Here is a 16288-nt window from a genome sequence, read left to right as displayed (position 1 = left end):
CATTAACCATCATCTATAAACTATATCCACAATGTCCACTATCCCAACCTTCAAAGACCTCTCCTTCTACTCATCAGAGGACCCAAAGACAAAAACCAGATATGACAACCTCATCTCTCAATTCAATTCCAACTATGCAACTACACCCCAATTCATTGCCCGTTCTCCAGGTCGTGTCAACTTGATTGGTGATCATATCGACTATTGTTACTTCTCTGTACTGCCAATGGCTTTAGATGCTGATGTTATAGTTGCGGTATCTACAAATAATACCAATACAATCACTCTATCAAATACAAACAAACAATTCCAACAAGAAACTTTTCAATTACCTTCTGATGGTTCAGTTATTGAGATTGATCAATCAAACTTCTCTTGGGTCAATTACTTCAAATGTGGGTTAATAGTGGCCCATAAATTCATCTTGGAAAACCATCCATCTTTACTCAAATCCAATCTCAAAGGTTTAAACCTTTTATTTGATGGTAATGTCCCAACTGGTGGTGGCTTATCATCTTCTGCCGCTTTTTGTGTTGCTTCAACTTTAGCCGTTCTAAAAGCAAATGGTGTTGATTCAATTTCAAAACATGACCTAACCAAAATAACCGTGGTTTCTGAACATTATGTTGGTGTAAACACTGGTGGTATGGATCAATGTGCCTCAATCTATGGTGAACAAAATAAAGCCTTATTAATCCAATTCAAACCGGAATTAATTGGAATCCCTTTCCAATTACCAATCTTGAAACCCTATGATATGGTTTTCCTCATTACAAATAGTTTGGTTTCCGCAAATAAACATGAAACTGCTCCAATTAACTATAATCTAAGAGCTGTGGAAGCCGCTGTTAGTGCTGAATTCTTGGCTAAAAAATTCAATTTATCACTAGTTCAAGATTCAAATTTATCAACTGGTTCTCTAAGAGGGTTTATGGATGATTATTTTGAAAAAATTGAAAACAAACCTCATTGGGATGGTCAAGATATTTACTTGGGTATTGAAAGATTATCAAAATTAATGAAATTAATTGAAATTGAATTCAATAATGATGAAAAATTAGGATTCACCACTGAAATGGCTGCAAACTCGTTGAATTTATCAATTGATCAATTCCATTCAAAATTTTTGAATAAATTCCCAGTGGAATATTCAAAATTAAAACTTTATCAAAGAACAAAACATATCTTTGGTGATGCTCTTAGAGTTTTACAAGTTTTAAAATTATTTAAAGAATCAAATGATACTATTCAAAATCATCAAGATTCAATTGAATTTTGTAAATCATTTGGGAACTTGTTAAATCAATCTCAATTATCAAATAAAAATCTGATTGAAAATTCAAAACCAAAATGTGATGAATTATGCCAAATTGCCTTGGAAAATGGTTCTTATGGTTCAAGAGTTACAGGTGCTGGATTTGGTGGTTCTTGTGTCCACTTAACAACTTTTGATAAGTTACCAAAGTTGATTAAAGCTATTGAAATTGAGTATTATCAAAAAAATTTCCCAAATTTATCAAAAGATGAATTGAAACAAGTTATCTTGGTTTCAAAACCCGCAACTGGTAGTTGTATTGTGGAGTTGTAAATAAAGTAAACCAATTGAGTGACAATTAGTCTATAGACCAATGAAATGATTATTTTCCTGATTATAATATAATTGTGGAACTAGATTCTTTTGTAGTTGACATTCATTAAATCATACTACATAGTGTGCTTTCTGGGTCAAAAAACAAAGGCCCAGGAAGGAAGTGTACTTTGTGGGTCGGCCCAGGAAGCACAATTAATTGAAATATTAATTATTTGGCGCTCAATTACCAGTGTATAGTCGTATATAGAGATTAGAAGCTCACTCTAGACGATATTGAGCCTTATAATGCTCGGGTTTTGTCAAGAGTACGTTGTTAAATTGACCTACCACTGGTAGGTCAAATTCCACTACTTGAAAAATCAATCTTGACGAACTTAAAAGACCCTCAAATCACCAATTGGTGTTACAATTGAGCCTCAAGACATACAGATGTCAATCCAAGGACCCTATCCTCTTAAATTGTTGGCATTTTTGTACAATTACCAGCCAGTTCCTTTGTGGTTCAGTGATCCTGATTCCTTTGTAGCCCCAGGATGTACAATAATTCGCGGCTCAAAATTTACTTTCTCAATTGAACACAATCATTAAAAGCATTAGCCAGATAAAACGCTATTAATTTTACAATATTTATATTATTTTCAGAAAATTAACATGTAGCTAGGATAACAGCTTCTAGGATAGAGACATCTTAGTGATCTAGCTCGTCCCTTTGTAAATAGTGAGTAGTATCTCCGTCTACATTTAGTTGAAATCCATCTACGGGTTAAATTAGTTGACAAAGAAGTCAGTCAGAGGTGAAATAAACTTTCAAAACCACCAGATTATAGCTCTTAATTGACTAGCCATTGAAATGAACTTGGTTGATGGCCTTTTGTCGAGCTACAAGGAAAGTGTACTTTTTGGGTCAACCATATTTTGGTGACCCACGAAGGAAGTGTACTTTCTGGGTCGGCTATTCCCTGTTCCCTTGAATATTCTCTCGAGAACGCCTGTTCTTGAACATGTTTTATCTAGCCAATGCTTCTAATGATTGTGTTCAATTGAGAAAGCTTTTAAATTTTGAGCCGCGAATTATTGTACATCCTGGGGCTACAAAGGAACTGGCTGGTAATAGTACAAGAATGTCGATAATTAAAGAGGATAGGGTCCTTGGATTGACATCTGTATGTCTTGAGTGCTCAATGGTAACACCAATTCGTCATTTGAACTCTCAAGAATCAAAAACAACCACTAGACTTCTAGTGAATTTCAAAAAGACAAGATTTCCAGTCAACAAAAGATTTTAAAACAGAGGGAAATACACACTGTAGTCTGTAGACCGACCGATAAAAGGATTTTCCATGAAAATTTTTCAGATTGGTATATACGGCTTCAAGTCCATAGTCTCACACTTTTTGATCAATCATGACTGGTGATCTTGCACGGATGAATTTTACTAAATAGTACTGGGGACAATAGCAGAAAAATGCACACTGGTTTAAAATTCCTCACTCCTTTTCGGATCCACAAACATTTTTCCTCAATAAAATTGTTCCAGCTTCCGTTTGAACTACAATTGTCGTACGGCCAATTGTTTAAAACTCTATTATCCATGTTGCACCCCAAAACATCTGGAAATGATCATATAATCATGTTACAATTATACGAATACAGGTTATTCAGCCAGCCCAAAGATGACTATATCTCAAACAACCCATGGCTCAACATAGACAATATGGAGTGATTTCTTCATATGTTGTTCCACTCCCGGAGTAATTGATTCTTTATTGTATTGGCAACATTTCAATGATGTAACCGTACGATCTGCACTCCCCGGAAAAACAAGACCCTAGGCCTAGACCCGGGGCTTTCCCGCCTGACTCAGTCATTTTGTGGAGAAGGAGTCTCAGGCTGCACGGGTCTGGGGTTTGGTTTTCGCGCCAGACCTTCGGAGCAATATACACTTTGGTACAAATTGTACAACTACAATTTAAACTCTCAAGAAGAAAAGACACAATTACGAGACTTTTTTCCTATTGATGATCATGATATTTATGAATTGTCCCCCAACTTTTCCTCATGACTAGTCCAATAATTATTTTGTTGTACACATCCTTCTATGTATAAAAACCTTTTGAAATCCACTTTTCATCAAAATTAATTATATTCTCATCATGCAATTTATAATCATTATTTCAATATGAAAGCTTATGAAGAAAGATTAGTCGGTCCAGCTGATAAATTTAGAAGATTCTTGGATAAAACTCCAAACTTGACAAACATTGTTGTCATTTGTATGATTTCATGTGTTTCAGGTTTAATGTTTGGTTTTGATATTTCATCAATTTCTGCATTTATTAGTGAAGATTATTATAAAAATTATTTCCATGAACCTGATTCAACTTTACAAGGTTTTATCACCGCTGCGATGTCTTTAGGTTCCTTTTTCGGTTCTTTAGCTTCAAGTTTTATTTCTGAACCTCTTGGTAGAAGAGCTTCTTTATTAACTTGTGCCTTTTTTTGGTGTGTTGGTGCTGCTATTCAATCTTCTTCACAAAATGTCGTTCAGTTAATCTTGGGTAGAATCATTGGTGGTATTGGTGTTGGTTTTGGTTCAAGTGTTGCTCCAATTTATGGTTCCGAATTGGCACCACGTCGTATTAGAGGTTTTATTGGTGGATTATTCCAATTTTCTGTTACTTTGGGTATTTTGATTATGTTTTATATTTCTTTTGGTTTACATTACATTAAAGGTGTTGGTTCTTTTAGAATTGCTTGGGGTTTACAAATTATTCCAGGTTTAGTTTTATTTATCGGTTGTTTTTTCATTCCTGAATCTCCAAGATGGTTGGCTAAAAATGGTTATTGGGATGAAGCTGAAGAAATTGTTGCTTCAATTCAAGCTAAAGGAAACCGTGAAGATCCTGACGTTCAAATTGAAATTTCTGAAATTAAAGAACAATTATTGATTGATGAACATGTCAAAAATTTCACTTATGCTGACCTTTTCAAAAAGAAATATATCAATAGAACTTTTACTGCAATCTTTGCACAGATATGGCAGCAACTGACGGGTATGAACGTCATGATGTATTATATCACGTACATTTTTGAAATGGCTGGTTATTCTGGTAATACTAATTTAGTTGCTTCATCAATTCAATATGTTTTGAATACTGTCACCACTATTCCGGCCTTATATTTCTTAGACAAATTGGGAAGAAGACCCGTTTTATTGTTTGGGGCAGCAGCAATGATGGCTTGGCAATTTGCAGTTGCAGGTTTATTAGCTACTTATTCTGTTCCAATTTCTGATTATAATGGTTCTGATACTGTTAGAATTAGAATTCCGGAATCTAACAAATCCGCAGCTAAAGGTGTTATTGCTTGTTGTTATCTATTTGTTTGTTCATTTGCAACTTCATGGGGTGTTGGTATTTGGTTGTATGTTTCTGAAATTTGGGGTGATCCAATTTGTCGTCAAAGAGGTGCAAGTTTAGCTACTGCTGCTAATTGGATTTTCAATTTTGCAATTGCTATGTTTACTCCATCATCTTTTAAAAATATCACTTGGAAAACTTATTGTATCTATGCAACATTTTGTGCTTGTATGTTTATTCATGTTTATTTTGGATTCCCAGAAACTAAAGGTAAAAGATTGGAGGAAATTGCTCAAATTTGGGATGAAGGTGTTCCAGCATGGAAATCAAAGAATTGGCAACCAAGAGTTCCTTTATTATCTGATAAACAATTGAATGAAAAATTGACTGTCCAACATAATGAAGGTGGATTAACTCAATCAAATGAATCACCTGCTCTAAGTGATAAAGAACAAGTTGAACATGTTCCAAGTACATCTCAACAAGAATCTGTTTGAATTATTTTTTGAATATTATTTATTATTATTATGACTATTAGTATTATTATTATTGAATCTTTTTCAATTGGCAAATATTATTATATATTACCTTTTTATGTTTACTGAAAATTTAATACTTACTTTATTGTAGATGATCTAAATTCTAGCAGGTTATAACATGTACCTTTATCGGCCGAGTCCTGCAGCTTTAAAAAAAAAAAAAAAAAAAAACTGTGCTCACGTGACTAGTCTTATTAGAGTAATAGCAAGATCTCAATCAGCTCCACTAGTCATACGGTTCAAGTTCAGGTGTACTGCTAAGTGAAAGAATCTTTATATTGTTAATTAATTTGCCATGGTACTTTCTTGCACAGCTTATATATGAGAAAGTGAAAAAAACGGCGCGCCGGCGCCCTCTCTCGAAATTCTCATTTTCGAACAGCATTATTCAGCACACTTTGCTAGATAAGATATATATTAAAATTCTTCAATCTTCATAAAATTGAGTTCTCTATAAGATAAATGTATTATTGAGGTATTTTAAGAAAAAAATTTTAAGGTACAGAGTTATACCCTTATTTGTATTATAGTTTAGAGATATATACGTTGTTAAAATTCTTAAAATTTTAAAAACAAATTTAAAATGGTGAAAATAAAGATAAATTGTACCATCATCATAATATTTGGAAGCCAATCATTGTATTTATGTATTTTGCTTATATTTCTGTCATATAGTGTTGCTTAGTTATTAACGTTTGAAAAATTTGGTCACGTGATCAGCTCATGCGCCAATTAATACCGCTGGCAACAATACAGCCCTATAACTTCAAACTTAATTAAGCAAAGTATATTAAAAATCTGATATAGCATAAGCCATACTGTCTATAGCTAGCTCCATGAAAAACTACGCTCTCAAAAGTTTGTCGTACTCTTTTATGTTGTGTATAATAGTCTCCCCATAGCTAAGGTACTTTGCCAGTGCAACATTTACCTTCTTGTTGTTCGTCAACCAAATAAGTATAAAGAGAAGGAAAAACTAAGCATATATTCTATTGTGACATGATCCGGATAGTCTATTTTTAAATACTTAGACTGTATTTAGCTCTTGATCAACATTTCTTTAATTCCTTGGTAATGTCAGATATTCATGTTCTTCAGATCGATGGCACAAAATTCACACACGTCAATATAATTACATACACTGGTCATGTGCTTTAAACTCTTTGAACCTGTACCATGATAACAGCCTCTCCACCACAAACACAATTCCCAAAAGCTCAAAGCCATCACTCTGAAACGTGTTGATGATGGTTTGCTGATAAGGCATCGATGATTACATCAGCCGCACTCCCCTTATCTTTGTGGGGTCCTTTTGAAACTGATTGAACCCTTGCAAAACACGTAAACAATTGACGTTGACAGCATGTGTATAAATTCAAAACATGATCCATTCTCTTTCTGAAAACACAATGACTCTTGACAAAGCAGAGACACCGTATTTATGACATCTATCCACAGCATTGAAAAACCTGAGGCAGAGTACGCAACTGAGGTCAACACAATCAACAGAGACACCACCCTCGTCACTTCAAACAATGATAGTGATTGCTATTTTGAGAAACCAGATGATGACTGGTCTGATGTTGATGAAAAACAAGTTTTAAAGAAAATTGATTGGCATTTATTACCTTTAGTCTCTGTTTTATATCTATTGGCTTACTTGGATCGTGGTAATATTGGAAATGCAAAGATTGAAGGTTTGGCTGAAGATTTGAATATTGATGGAAATCAATACAATATTTGCTTAACTGTGTTTTTCATTACTTATGCATTATTTGAAGTTCCATCTAATATGTTGTTGAAAAAAATTGGTTCCCAAAAGATTTATATCCCTTCAATCATGTTGGCTTGGGGAATTGTCATGGTTTGTATGGGTGTTGTGCAAAACTATCATGGATTATTAGTTACAAGATTGTTGTTAGGAGTTTTCGGTAAGTTGAGTTGAAACAATTGTGAGTTTCAAAATCCACTAACCTCTCAAATAGAGTCGGGACTTTTCCCTGGATTAAGCTACGGTTTAACAAGATATTACTGTAGAGGTGAATTACAATTTAGACAAGCTATGTTTTATAGCGCTGCTTCAATTGCTGGTGCCTTTAGCGGTTTATTAGCTTTTGCAATTGCCAAAATGAATGGAATTGGTGGCTATGAAGGTTGGCGTTGGATTTTCATCCTTGAAGGTTTATTGACTGTGGCTGTTGCTGTTTTAGCCTTTTTCATTATGCCTGATTATCCAGATACTGTTAAATTTTTAACTACTAGGGAGAAAGAATTTGTTCATTGGAGATTAGCAAATGATAATAATTTGAAGAAAAATGTGAATGATTCTACAACTGATAAAAGACATTATCAACCGGATTTCAAAAATTTTAAGGATGAAGATGATATCTCACTAAAAGAATCTTTGATAAGATCTTTAAAAGATTGGCAGTTATATTTACACATATTGGTGTTTTATAGTATTGCAACTCCAACTTATTCAGTGGCTTTATCATTACCTTCTGTTATTAAAAACATGAACTATACAAGTTCAATTGCCCAATTAATGACCATTCCAATATATGTGACAGCTTCAATATCCTCAGTTATACAAGCATATTTTTCTGATAAGGCTGCTAATAGATCTTTATTCATTGGTGGGAATTTGATTGTTGTTATAATTGGATTTGCAATGGCTATTGCTGGTCAAGAAACTGATACACCAGGGGTCATTTATGCTGGTTGTTTTATTGCAGTTATTTCTTTATACTCATCTTTTTCAGGCTGTATTATTTTCTGCGGGAACAATTTGGCCAATTCAAAGAAGAGGGCTGTTGGTATGGCTGTTCAAATTGGATTAGGAAACTTTGCAGGAGCATTTGCCTCAAATTTCTATAAACCTGGAGGGTTCACTTTGGGTCATGGTTTATCTTTAGGATTTGCTGCTATGGGAGTTGTCTCGTGTATAATATTGGTGATTGGTTATCAAATTATTAATAAAAAGAGGGAACAAGATTTGAATAATGGGAAATATGATGAAGTTACCGATCAAGAGTTTTTCAGAATGGGTGACAAATCCCCATATTTTAGATATACCTTATAAATTCTTTTGCTAGATTATTATTTATTATTATTTATTATTTTTTATTAAATTGTTGTGCTTTATATACTCCATTGAGTCCATGTATGTGTATTAGTTTTACATAAGAACTTAGGTAATCCCAATACATCCTCGGCCGAGACCACCCTTTCGGGAGTACTCCGTCAGGGTTCAAGAAAAGTAGAAATCTCCAACAAAATTCAAAACCATCATCACCAACAACAAGAGGTCAACTGGTGAGATATAATCCATTTACAGCATGGGCACTTGGTACCCCATGACAGCAATCCAAAAACAACAAGTTCAAATTGTACCTGATACAGTTTAGTTTTGGTACCTTTTAGAAACTCCACAAAAGATGCTTGCCTAGAATTTTTAGATCATCATTGATTGATTGTGATCGTTGGAGAACCAAGATTGGTAAACAATCAGATATAAAAATAAGATAAAATGTTCAATCATCACATTTTCACAATATCATCTTGTTCAAACCATCAAAATGTCATTCCACAGCTTGGACAAACCTGAAGCTGAAATAGTTAACCGCTCAGATAGTGATTCAAGAAATGGAGTTCTCACTAACAATCAAGAAGAAGACGATTGGTCTGATATTGATGAAAAGAAAGTACTAAGAAAAATTGATCGCAATTTGTTACCTTTAATTTCAGTTTTATACCTATTGGCTTATTTAGATCGTGGTAACATTGGTAATGCTAAAATTGAAGGATTAGTTGAAGATTTAGGATTATCAACAAATGAATATAACCTGTGTTTAACAATCTTTTTCTTAACTTATTCATTCTTTGAAGTTCCTTCAAACATGATCTTAAAGAAAATTGGAGCTCAATCAGTTTATATCCCTTCAATCATGTTAGGATGGGGGATAGTTATGGTTTGTATGGGTGTTGTCAAAGATTTTAAAGGGTTGTTTGTTACAAGATTATTCTTGGGGGTCTTCGGTATGTAATTTAAAGCACAACTTCAACTAGGATACTAACATTACGTGAAGAAAGTGGACTTTTCCCAGGAGTGGCGTATTGTCTAACACTTTACTATTGTAAAGGTGAGATGCAATACAGACAAGCGTTGTTTTATAGTGCGGCCTCAATTGCTGGTGCTTTTAGTGGATTGTTAGCTTTTGCAATTGCAAAGATGGATGGTGTAGGAGGTTATAGAGGCTGGCGTTGGATTTTCATCTTGGAAGGTTTGTTAACTGTTGTTGTTGCCGTTTCAGCGTATTTCTTAATGCCTGATTATCCAGATACAGCAAAGTTTTTAACACCAAGGGAACGTGAATTTGTTCAATGGAGACTTGATCATGATAATAACTTTAAAAAAAATCAAGTTTCTCTTGAGAATACAGAAAAAGTCCAAAGAGCTGAACCAAATTTTGAAGGGTTTAATGATTCAAATGATGTATCATTGAAGACTGCTTTGTTCCTAGTTTTCAAAGATTGGCAGATCCTACTACATGTTCTTTTATACTGGGGGATCTCTGTTCCAACTTATGGTAAGTACATCTTCTTTTTTTTCCATTGATTACATACACTAACCTCACCCTAGGTGTTTCATTATTTCTTCCAAGTGTTATTAAAGGTTTAGGATACACTAGTTCAATTGCACAATTATTAACAATTCCAATCTATGTTACTGCATCTATTTGCTCTTTGATTCAAGCTTACTTTTCTGATAAAGCTGGTATCAGATCTATTTTTATAGGTACCAATTTATTCTTTGTTATGATTGGTTTTGCAATGGCAATTGCAGGAACAGATAGAGATGTCCCTGGTGTAATTTATGCTGGTTGTTTTATTGCAACAATACCATTATATATGGCCTTCCCAGGGATCATTGCCTGGAACTCAAACAACTTATCCAACGCAAAGAAAAGAGCAGTTGGTATGGCATTACATATTGGTTTAGGAAATTTGGGTGGTGCTTTTGCTTCAAACTTTTATAAGCCAGATAATTATATTATGGGCCATGGTTTGGTTATGGGATTTGCTACGATGGGACTCTTGTCTTGTGGGTTATTAGTTGCAGGTTACAAAGCTTCCAATAAAAAAAGAGAAGAAAGGTTGATTGAAGGTAAATATGATGAAGTTAGTGATGAAGAAATCTTTAGAATGGGTGATAAATCTCCTTACTTTAGATACAGAATTTGATACCGTTTAATGCTTAGCTTATGAATTATGAATTAATTACGTTTGATATTGTTAATTTTTCAAGAGATGTAGATGAATTGATATTAGATCAACTTGCTGATTTTTAGTGAAAGAGTACATTGTGTTTTTTTCGCCTAGTGGCCTTTCAGTAAGTGTTTGGATGCGACATTTATTCTAAAATCCTATTTAGGGGCATCTTCCATATTTGTGTCACCATCATTGTTGTTTTCATTGTCGTTACTATTGCTTGGTTCCTCTCTTGTTGACTCATTTATGCTTTCTAATGGAGCTTGTGTTTCAGTTCTTGTTTGTTGTTCTCTAGCTTGTCTTGCTTGTTCTTCCTCTAATGATAAACGTAAGGCTAAAGCAAGATCTGGATCCATATTTGGATCAGAGCCAAAATCAAACCCATCACCTCCAGTTTCACCACCTGCATTGAAATTACCACCATCTTCACCAATGACAATAGGGGATGATCCCACCACTTCATACAACAATCTATCACTAGGTGGAACGGTAACTAGATGACTATTATCATGGGAATTTACTATTGAGACAAACTTCTCTAATTTTGATGTGTTGATACTTTCTTCACCATAGTTGATGAAATCTATAGCAATATTATTTTTCTTCATCTTCTTAGCTAATTTTTCTAATTCTTTTTCAGATTCTTGTATTGGGCTACCAACAAATGCAACGATTCTCTGATGTTGAACTTTATTCTGACGGTGCTTCAAAGCTAATGCAGCAACTTGAATACCAGTTGCAAAATGTAATGAACCTTCAATTTTGGTTTCATGGATACCACTCAATAATTTACCGAAATCAGCGGTCAAAGTGGATAACACTTGAGGACCATTACCAGCTGCAGCTAGTAAACCAACAGTGTTCTCTGGATTTGAATTGGTTTTGGCTTGAAATATCAAATCAACAGCGTCTAGCTGTGCTTCAAATCTATTTGTGAGATAATCACCATTTCTGGTGAACTCTGAGTTGTCAATGACAATCATAGTAGCTTCCAACACCATCTTTAACGATAATTATGATAAATCCCTTTGAAAATCTTATCAATTGAGATCTTGAGTCGATTCAAACTTAGCTTTGTTGATTCGGTGGCGGTCCTTTCATGTTGACTTTTTTCATCTCAAAACAAAAACCAAAAAAAAAAAACACAATTCGCGAACACAATTCGCGAAAATGTCAAGAGAATTCGTTTTGAACAATATGATTCTTTGAAGCCTTTAAGCTACTACAATTCAACCAATTGGACGGAATTCAGATTTTACAATGAGTATGATGCAATCGAATGTCCTGACATTGAGGACCGTCAAGAAAGGTGGTAACAATGTGCTCACAATTGAAAGTGATAGTCTCAACCAGAGGACAACTCCCAAATCAAATGACTCAAGAACTCAAAGACATCAAAGCGTTTCAGCTCCAGAAAGCAGCAAGATCTATATCGATGAACCCATTCAGCTAACTTCCGGATTTCATGATACAAGAATATCAAGCGCTCTCGTCAGTGTTGATTTACATGCTTTACCAGGTGCTAAGGAAGGTGATGTTGCAGAGCTTCAAGCTTTAGATGGAACGAGGAAAAAGCTATTATTCATTGTGAAAAAAATGAATGACGAGCTACTGAGGAGATCTAAAAATGTTCATGTCTCTTTGCTATCAGGAACACTGCAAAGTCTTTTGGATATCTCTTCAAGAAGCCCAGTGATAGTAAGGTTGAAAGATAAAGCCGAAGTGGAGATTGATTTAGTTGAGATCCATATCAGAGATATTTGCTTGACAAGAGGTGACATGTGGGAAATATCATCTTTGTTGAATAATACCTGTGTTTATAAAAACCAGAGGTTGACTTTTGTTGAAAGTATACGATGCAATGTTAGTGCCATTTTCAAAAATGGTAAAAAAGTGTTTTCAGGTTACATTGGAGAGAATACCAAAGTTGTCTTTAGATCAGAGTCTGCAAAATTGGTGTTTTTGATCCAAATTACAGAGGAAATGTATCATTTTGAGGAAGATGGGGAAATAATGTTCCATAAAGTTGTCAATTCTTTGTTCCCCAAGATCTTTAAGAAATGGAGAGATGAAGGGACGCACCATTTGGTAACAATTGTCTTTGCTGCTAATGTGGATTTATCTGATGAATCTTGGATAGATCTTAAAGAGGGTGAAAGACCCACAAATACTCGTGACTATTATAGAGTTGTTGTGGATCAGGTTAATATAGTTCATTGGAATGAGATAATGATCTCTTTGAGATATGAGTTTGCCAACTTTAGAAAATACATTTTAGAAAACCAATTGAAAGATGGTGCAAACACAAGCAGCAGGTTTCTACCAACCATCAAATCGGACATTTTAAATACTATTAACTTAGCCACCACTCTGGTTATTGATAGATTTAGAGACCCTGATCTAAGGCACACAACCACACATTTCATTATAATAAGTCCAGGGAATGGATTATATGATGTTAAATATGATGACTTGTTGGAAACTGGTAAAAGATTGCTCAATACTGAAATTTCTGTTGATATTATCTGTTTATCTCAACCTGCTTTACACGTGACACCATTATTTAGATACAGAGATGATAATGGTTCTTTACACCATTGTGTCCCAGGCTGGATAGATATATCATTTTGGAATGAGAAATCTCATAGAACAACTCAATGGCTACCAAGGTGTAAAATATATGAGCTACAAATGATGGGTGTCATGGAAAATGAAATGAGTGCTGTTACTGTGGAACATCTAAGACCCGCTGTGAGCTCGGATGCAAATTCAGTAGTAGAGGTGATGGATCAATATGACAAGGACATTTTCAGTGCAAATATTGTACAAATGCCAGTGATATCCCGTGGCAGTTCACTAAGAACATTGCAACCAAAAAAGAAACAATCAAGTTCTGCGCTGCTGTGGACAGTGTCAAATTCCCCAGCAACCAAAGCCCAACCAGTTACAACAGCAGCTCCAACATTTAGTGTTTCAAGAAGTGCAATAAGCTCTTTGCAAAAGATCACTAATCCTATTATGGAACATAAACTGGAATCCAAGAAGTCTGATGTTTCTTCAATATTCTCAAGATCTTCATCTACCCCAAAGGAGATACCACAGAGACCCACATCTGCCCAGTCATTACATATGAAATTACCATTTAATCAATCATCCAAACGGAAAGCTCAGTTGTCAAGCTCTCCAAATTCCACAAATTCTCATACAGAGAAATTGACTTCATTAGACACTTTGAAGACTGTCATGTGGACAGAAGTTGATAATCCATCACAAGTAATGGGTATTCAAAGTTTAAAGAACCTCAGTGTTGGCAAATGGCAAGATGTTTTCCCAAAGAATGTCAGAAGAAGGGCAATAAAATGGAGATCTTTAGTTTCACCTTCGGAATTACCAATCACAACACCTTTATTTCCAACAGTGTCTGATTTTGAGTCAAACTTTACTTTCCAAACTCACACCATCTCACTGAGTGCTGATAATGAAAAGTACATGAATGCAAGTGATTTAATGAGAGATATGATTCATTTGAGATTAATGTTAGGGTTCCAAATCTGCCACGGTCCAAATGTTGTCAAAGTGGAGAATAAAAGGCAATCAGAAGGTAATGCATCATTGTTGATGAAGTATTTACCAAACTCTAGTTTTTCTGGTATGAGAATTTATTTATCTCTGGATGAGGAAATTCACAGAATTTCATGTGATTATGACGGTTCAATCAATGTTCAAAGATATCATAGAACTCATAATGAAAACATGTTTCGTGATATTGCCAATTGTGTTTTGATTAAGACTAGATACCAGCTAAATTATGAACGTTATGAACCTGATCCTCATGTTGTTCAACCAAGAACCTTCAATTGGAATCAATACGACCAATTGTTAGCTGGTTATGATGATGTCATGGTGAAAGATAATAGGACTTTGAATAGAGTCAAGTTTGTTTTGCTACCATCTGAAATTCCCAAAGGTACTTATTTAACTGCTCAAAGTGATAAGCAAGAACAACTTAATGAGGAAGAAACTAGAGTTGAAGGCTTGCGTAAATTAATTTCAACACTACATCGTGGTACATTTTTACCTGATAACACTACAAGAAGATCCAAATCTAAAAAAGAGGAAATCTTCCCAGAAATTAGTTTTTACACAGGTAATTTGGTTTCATTTTTGAAAGACCAAAATGTAATGGTTGATAATTCTTCTATCAAAGCGGAACCAAACAGCTCTGAATTGTTGAATAAAGATTTGGCAATTGGTGATTTAGCACAAAGGCTTCAAGGAACTAATGGGATCAAGCTTATTGATAGAAGATGGCACTGGAAAGTTCACTCAAATTGTTTCTTAGGTTTAGAGTTGGCTAGTTGGTTGATTGAAAATTTTCAAGATATTAATACAAGAGAAGAAGCCGTACAGTTTGGTAATTACTTGATGGACCAAGGCTTATTTATTCATGTGGAAAGTCGTCATAGATTCTTGGATGGCCATTATTTTTACCAGATATCTTCACAATATATAGTGGATCCAAATGCTCCAAGCTCTAGTGAAATTTTAAGGGGTCGCTCAAGAGGTGGCTCAGTTGGAAGTAAAAATTCCAAATTTTCAATGACTCCTGTTATTGCTCCACAAAGCAGTACAACTGAAGATTCGTCATCATTGAAAAAGACTAAATCAGAATCTTCAGAGATGCAAAGGATATTATCTCAACCAGGACAGAAAACAACTTATGTCTTGAGTAAATCTTTAAAATTTGATATTGATCCAAATAGAAATTCATACAAGAGAGAAATTGTGACTGTTCACTATGATACAGTTCATAATCCAAATCATTGTTTCCACGTTAGATTAGAATGGCTAACTGCAACACCTAAATTGGTTGATGATGTTATTAATGGGTGGTCGAGAATGTGCGATAGATATGGTTTGAAATTAGTTGAAACACCATGGAACGAATTATGTGAGATACCAAGATTGAGCCCATTCCATTCATTTGTTGATATTAAACTAGCTATTAATCCATGGGAGAAAAATGAATTTTATGATCAAGAGATTATAGAAAAGCACAGGTTTTTCTATCATATCTATTTGTTGGAGTTTTCAGGATTTTTGTTGGATAATAGAGCCTCATTATTCTTTCAAAATGAAGATGATTTGGAAGTTTTGTATTCATGGGGTAAACCAAGTTTCAAGTATGCTCAATATATTCATAGAACTGGTGCTTACATAGCAGAGATTAGAGATACAGGGGATTTATTTTTAGCACCAAACAACTCGCATATTTCAAGAGTTAACGTTGGTAATATTAGCTCACAACAACAAACTCCAAGTTTTGTTTTAGATTCACAGAAAATTATGTTGGAATTTAGAGCAACATGTCTCGATGCAAAGAAGTTGAGAGAAATATTTTTGAGTGCCAAAAAGAAATGGGATAATAGAGATAGAGCTGATAGTTCCATATTAAGTCCAATTACTGATGAATTAACTTTGTGATCATTATGATGAATTAACGAATTATTTATATTAAAACTATTGTA

General features: G+C 34.5%; 6 protein-coding genes across 6 annotated transcripts; 5 read left to right on the top strand and 1 right to left on the bottom strand.

Annotated features, from left to right (window-relative positions):
• The first annotated feature begins 39 nt into the window (after positions 1 to 39).
• GAL1 (galactokinase) lies at positions 40 to 1704 on the top strand. The gene has a single exon (XM_019186044.1). It carries the CDS (start codon positions 227 to 229, stop codon positions 1586 to 1588), a length of 1362 nt encoding a protein of 453 aa, XP_019040762.1. The 5' UTR covers positions 40 to 226; the 3' UTR covers positions 1589 to 1704.
• A 2055-nt stretch (positions 1705 to 3759) lies between these two features.
• On the top strand, positions 3760 to 5519 carry WICANDRAFT_86394 (sugar porter family MFS transporter). The gene has a single exon (XM_019186043.1). The coding sequence runs from the start codon at positions 3999 to 4001 to the stop codon at positions 5445 to 5447; it is 1449 nt and encodes a 482-aa protein (XP_019040761.1). The 5' UTR covers positions 3760 to 3998; the 3' UTR covers positions 5448 to 5519.
• Positions 5520 to 6898: 1379 nt separating this feature from the next.
• WICANDRAFT_75762 (uncharacterized protein) lies at positions 6899 to 8571 on the top strand (the record flags this gene model as incomplete). The annotated part of the gene is made up of 3 exons (XM_019184256.1): positions 6899 to 6924; positions 6948 to 7420; positions 7475 to 8571. The coding sequence occupies 3 exons, from the start codon at positions 6899 to 6901 to the stop codon at positions 8569 to 8571; spliced, it is 1596 nt and encodes a 531-aa protein (XP_019040760.1).
• A 496-nt stretch (positions 8572 to 9067) lies between these two features.
• Positions 9068 to 10733, top strand: WICANDRAFT_98331 (uncharacterized protein; the record flags this gene model as incomplete). Its single annotated transcript, XM_019186649.1, has 3 exons — positions 9068 to 9527; positions 9578 to 10078; positions 10132 to 10733. 3 exons carry the CDS (start codon positions 9068 to 9070, stop codon positions 10731 to 10733), a joined length of 1563 nt encoding a protein of 520 aa, XP_019040759.1.
• Positions 10734 to 10812: 79 nt separating this feature from the next.
• Positions 10813 to 11832, bottom strand: RPN10 (proteasome regulatory particle base subunit RPN10). Its single transcript, XM_019186042.1, has one exon. The coding sequence runs from the start codon at positions 11759 to 11761 to the stop codon at positions 10916 to 10918; it is 846 nt and encodes a 281-aa protein (XP_019040758.1). The 5' UTR covers positions 11762 to 11832; the 3' UTR covers positions 10813 to 10915.
• A 188-nt stretch (positions 11833 to 12020) lies between these two features.
• On the top strand, positions 12021 to 16244 carry IML1 (GTPase-activating protein IML1; the record flags this gene model as incomplete). The annotated part of the gene is made up of 1 exon (XM_019184255.1): positions 12021 to 16244. The coding sequence occupies one exon, from the start codon at positions 12021 to 12023 to the stop codon at positions 16242 to 16244; it is 4224 nt and encodes a 1407-aa protein (XP_019040757.1).
• Positions 16245 to 16288: the final 44 nt, after the last annotated feature.

This window comes from Wickerhamomyces anomalus (assembly GCF_001661255.1).
Source record: "Wickerhamomyces anomalus NRRL Y-366-8 unplaced genomic scaffold WICANscaffold_1, whole genome shotgun sequence".
Lineage (NCBI taxonomy): Eukaryota > Fungi > Ascomycota > Saccharomycetes > Phaffomycetales > Wickerhamomycetaceae > Hansenula > Hansenula anomala.
This window is presented reverse-complemented; position numbering and strand designations above follow the sequence as displayed.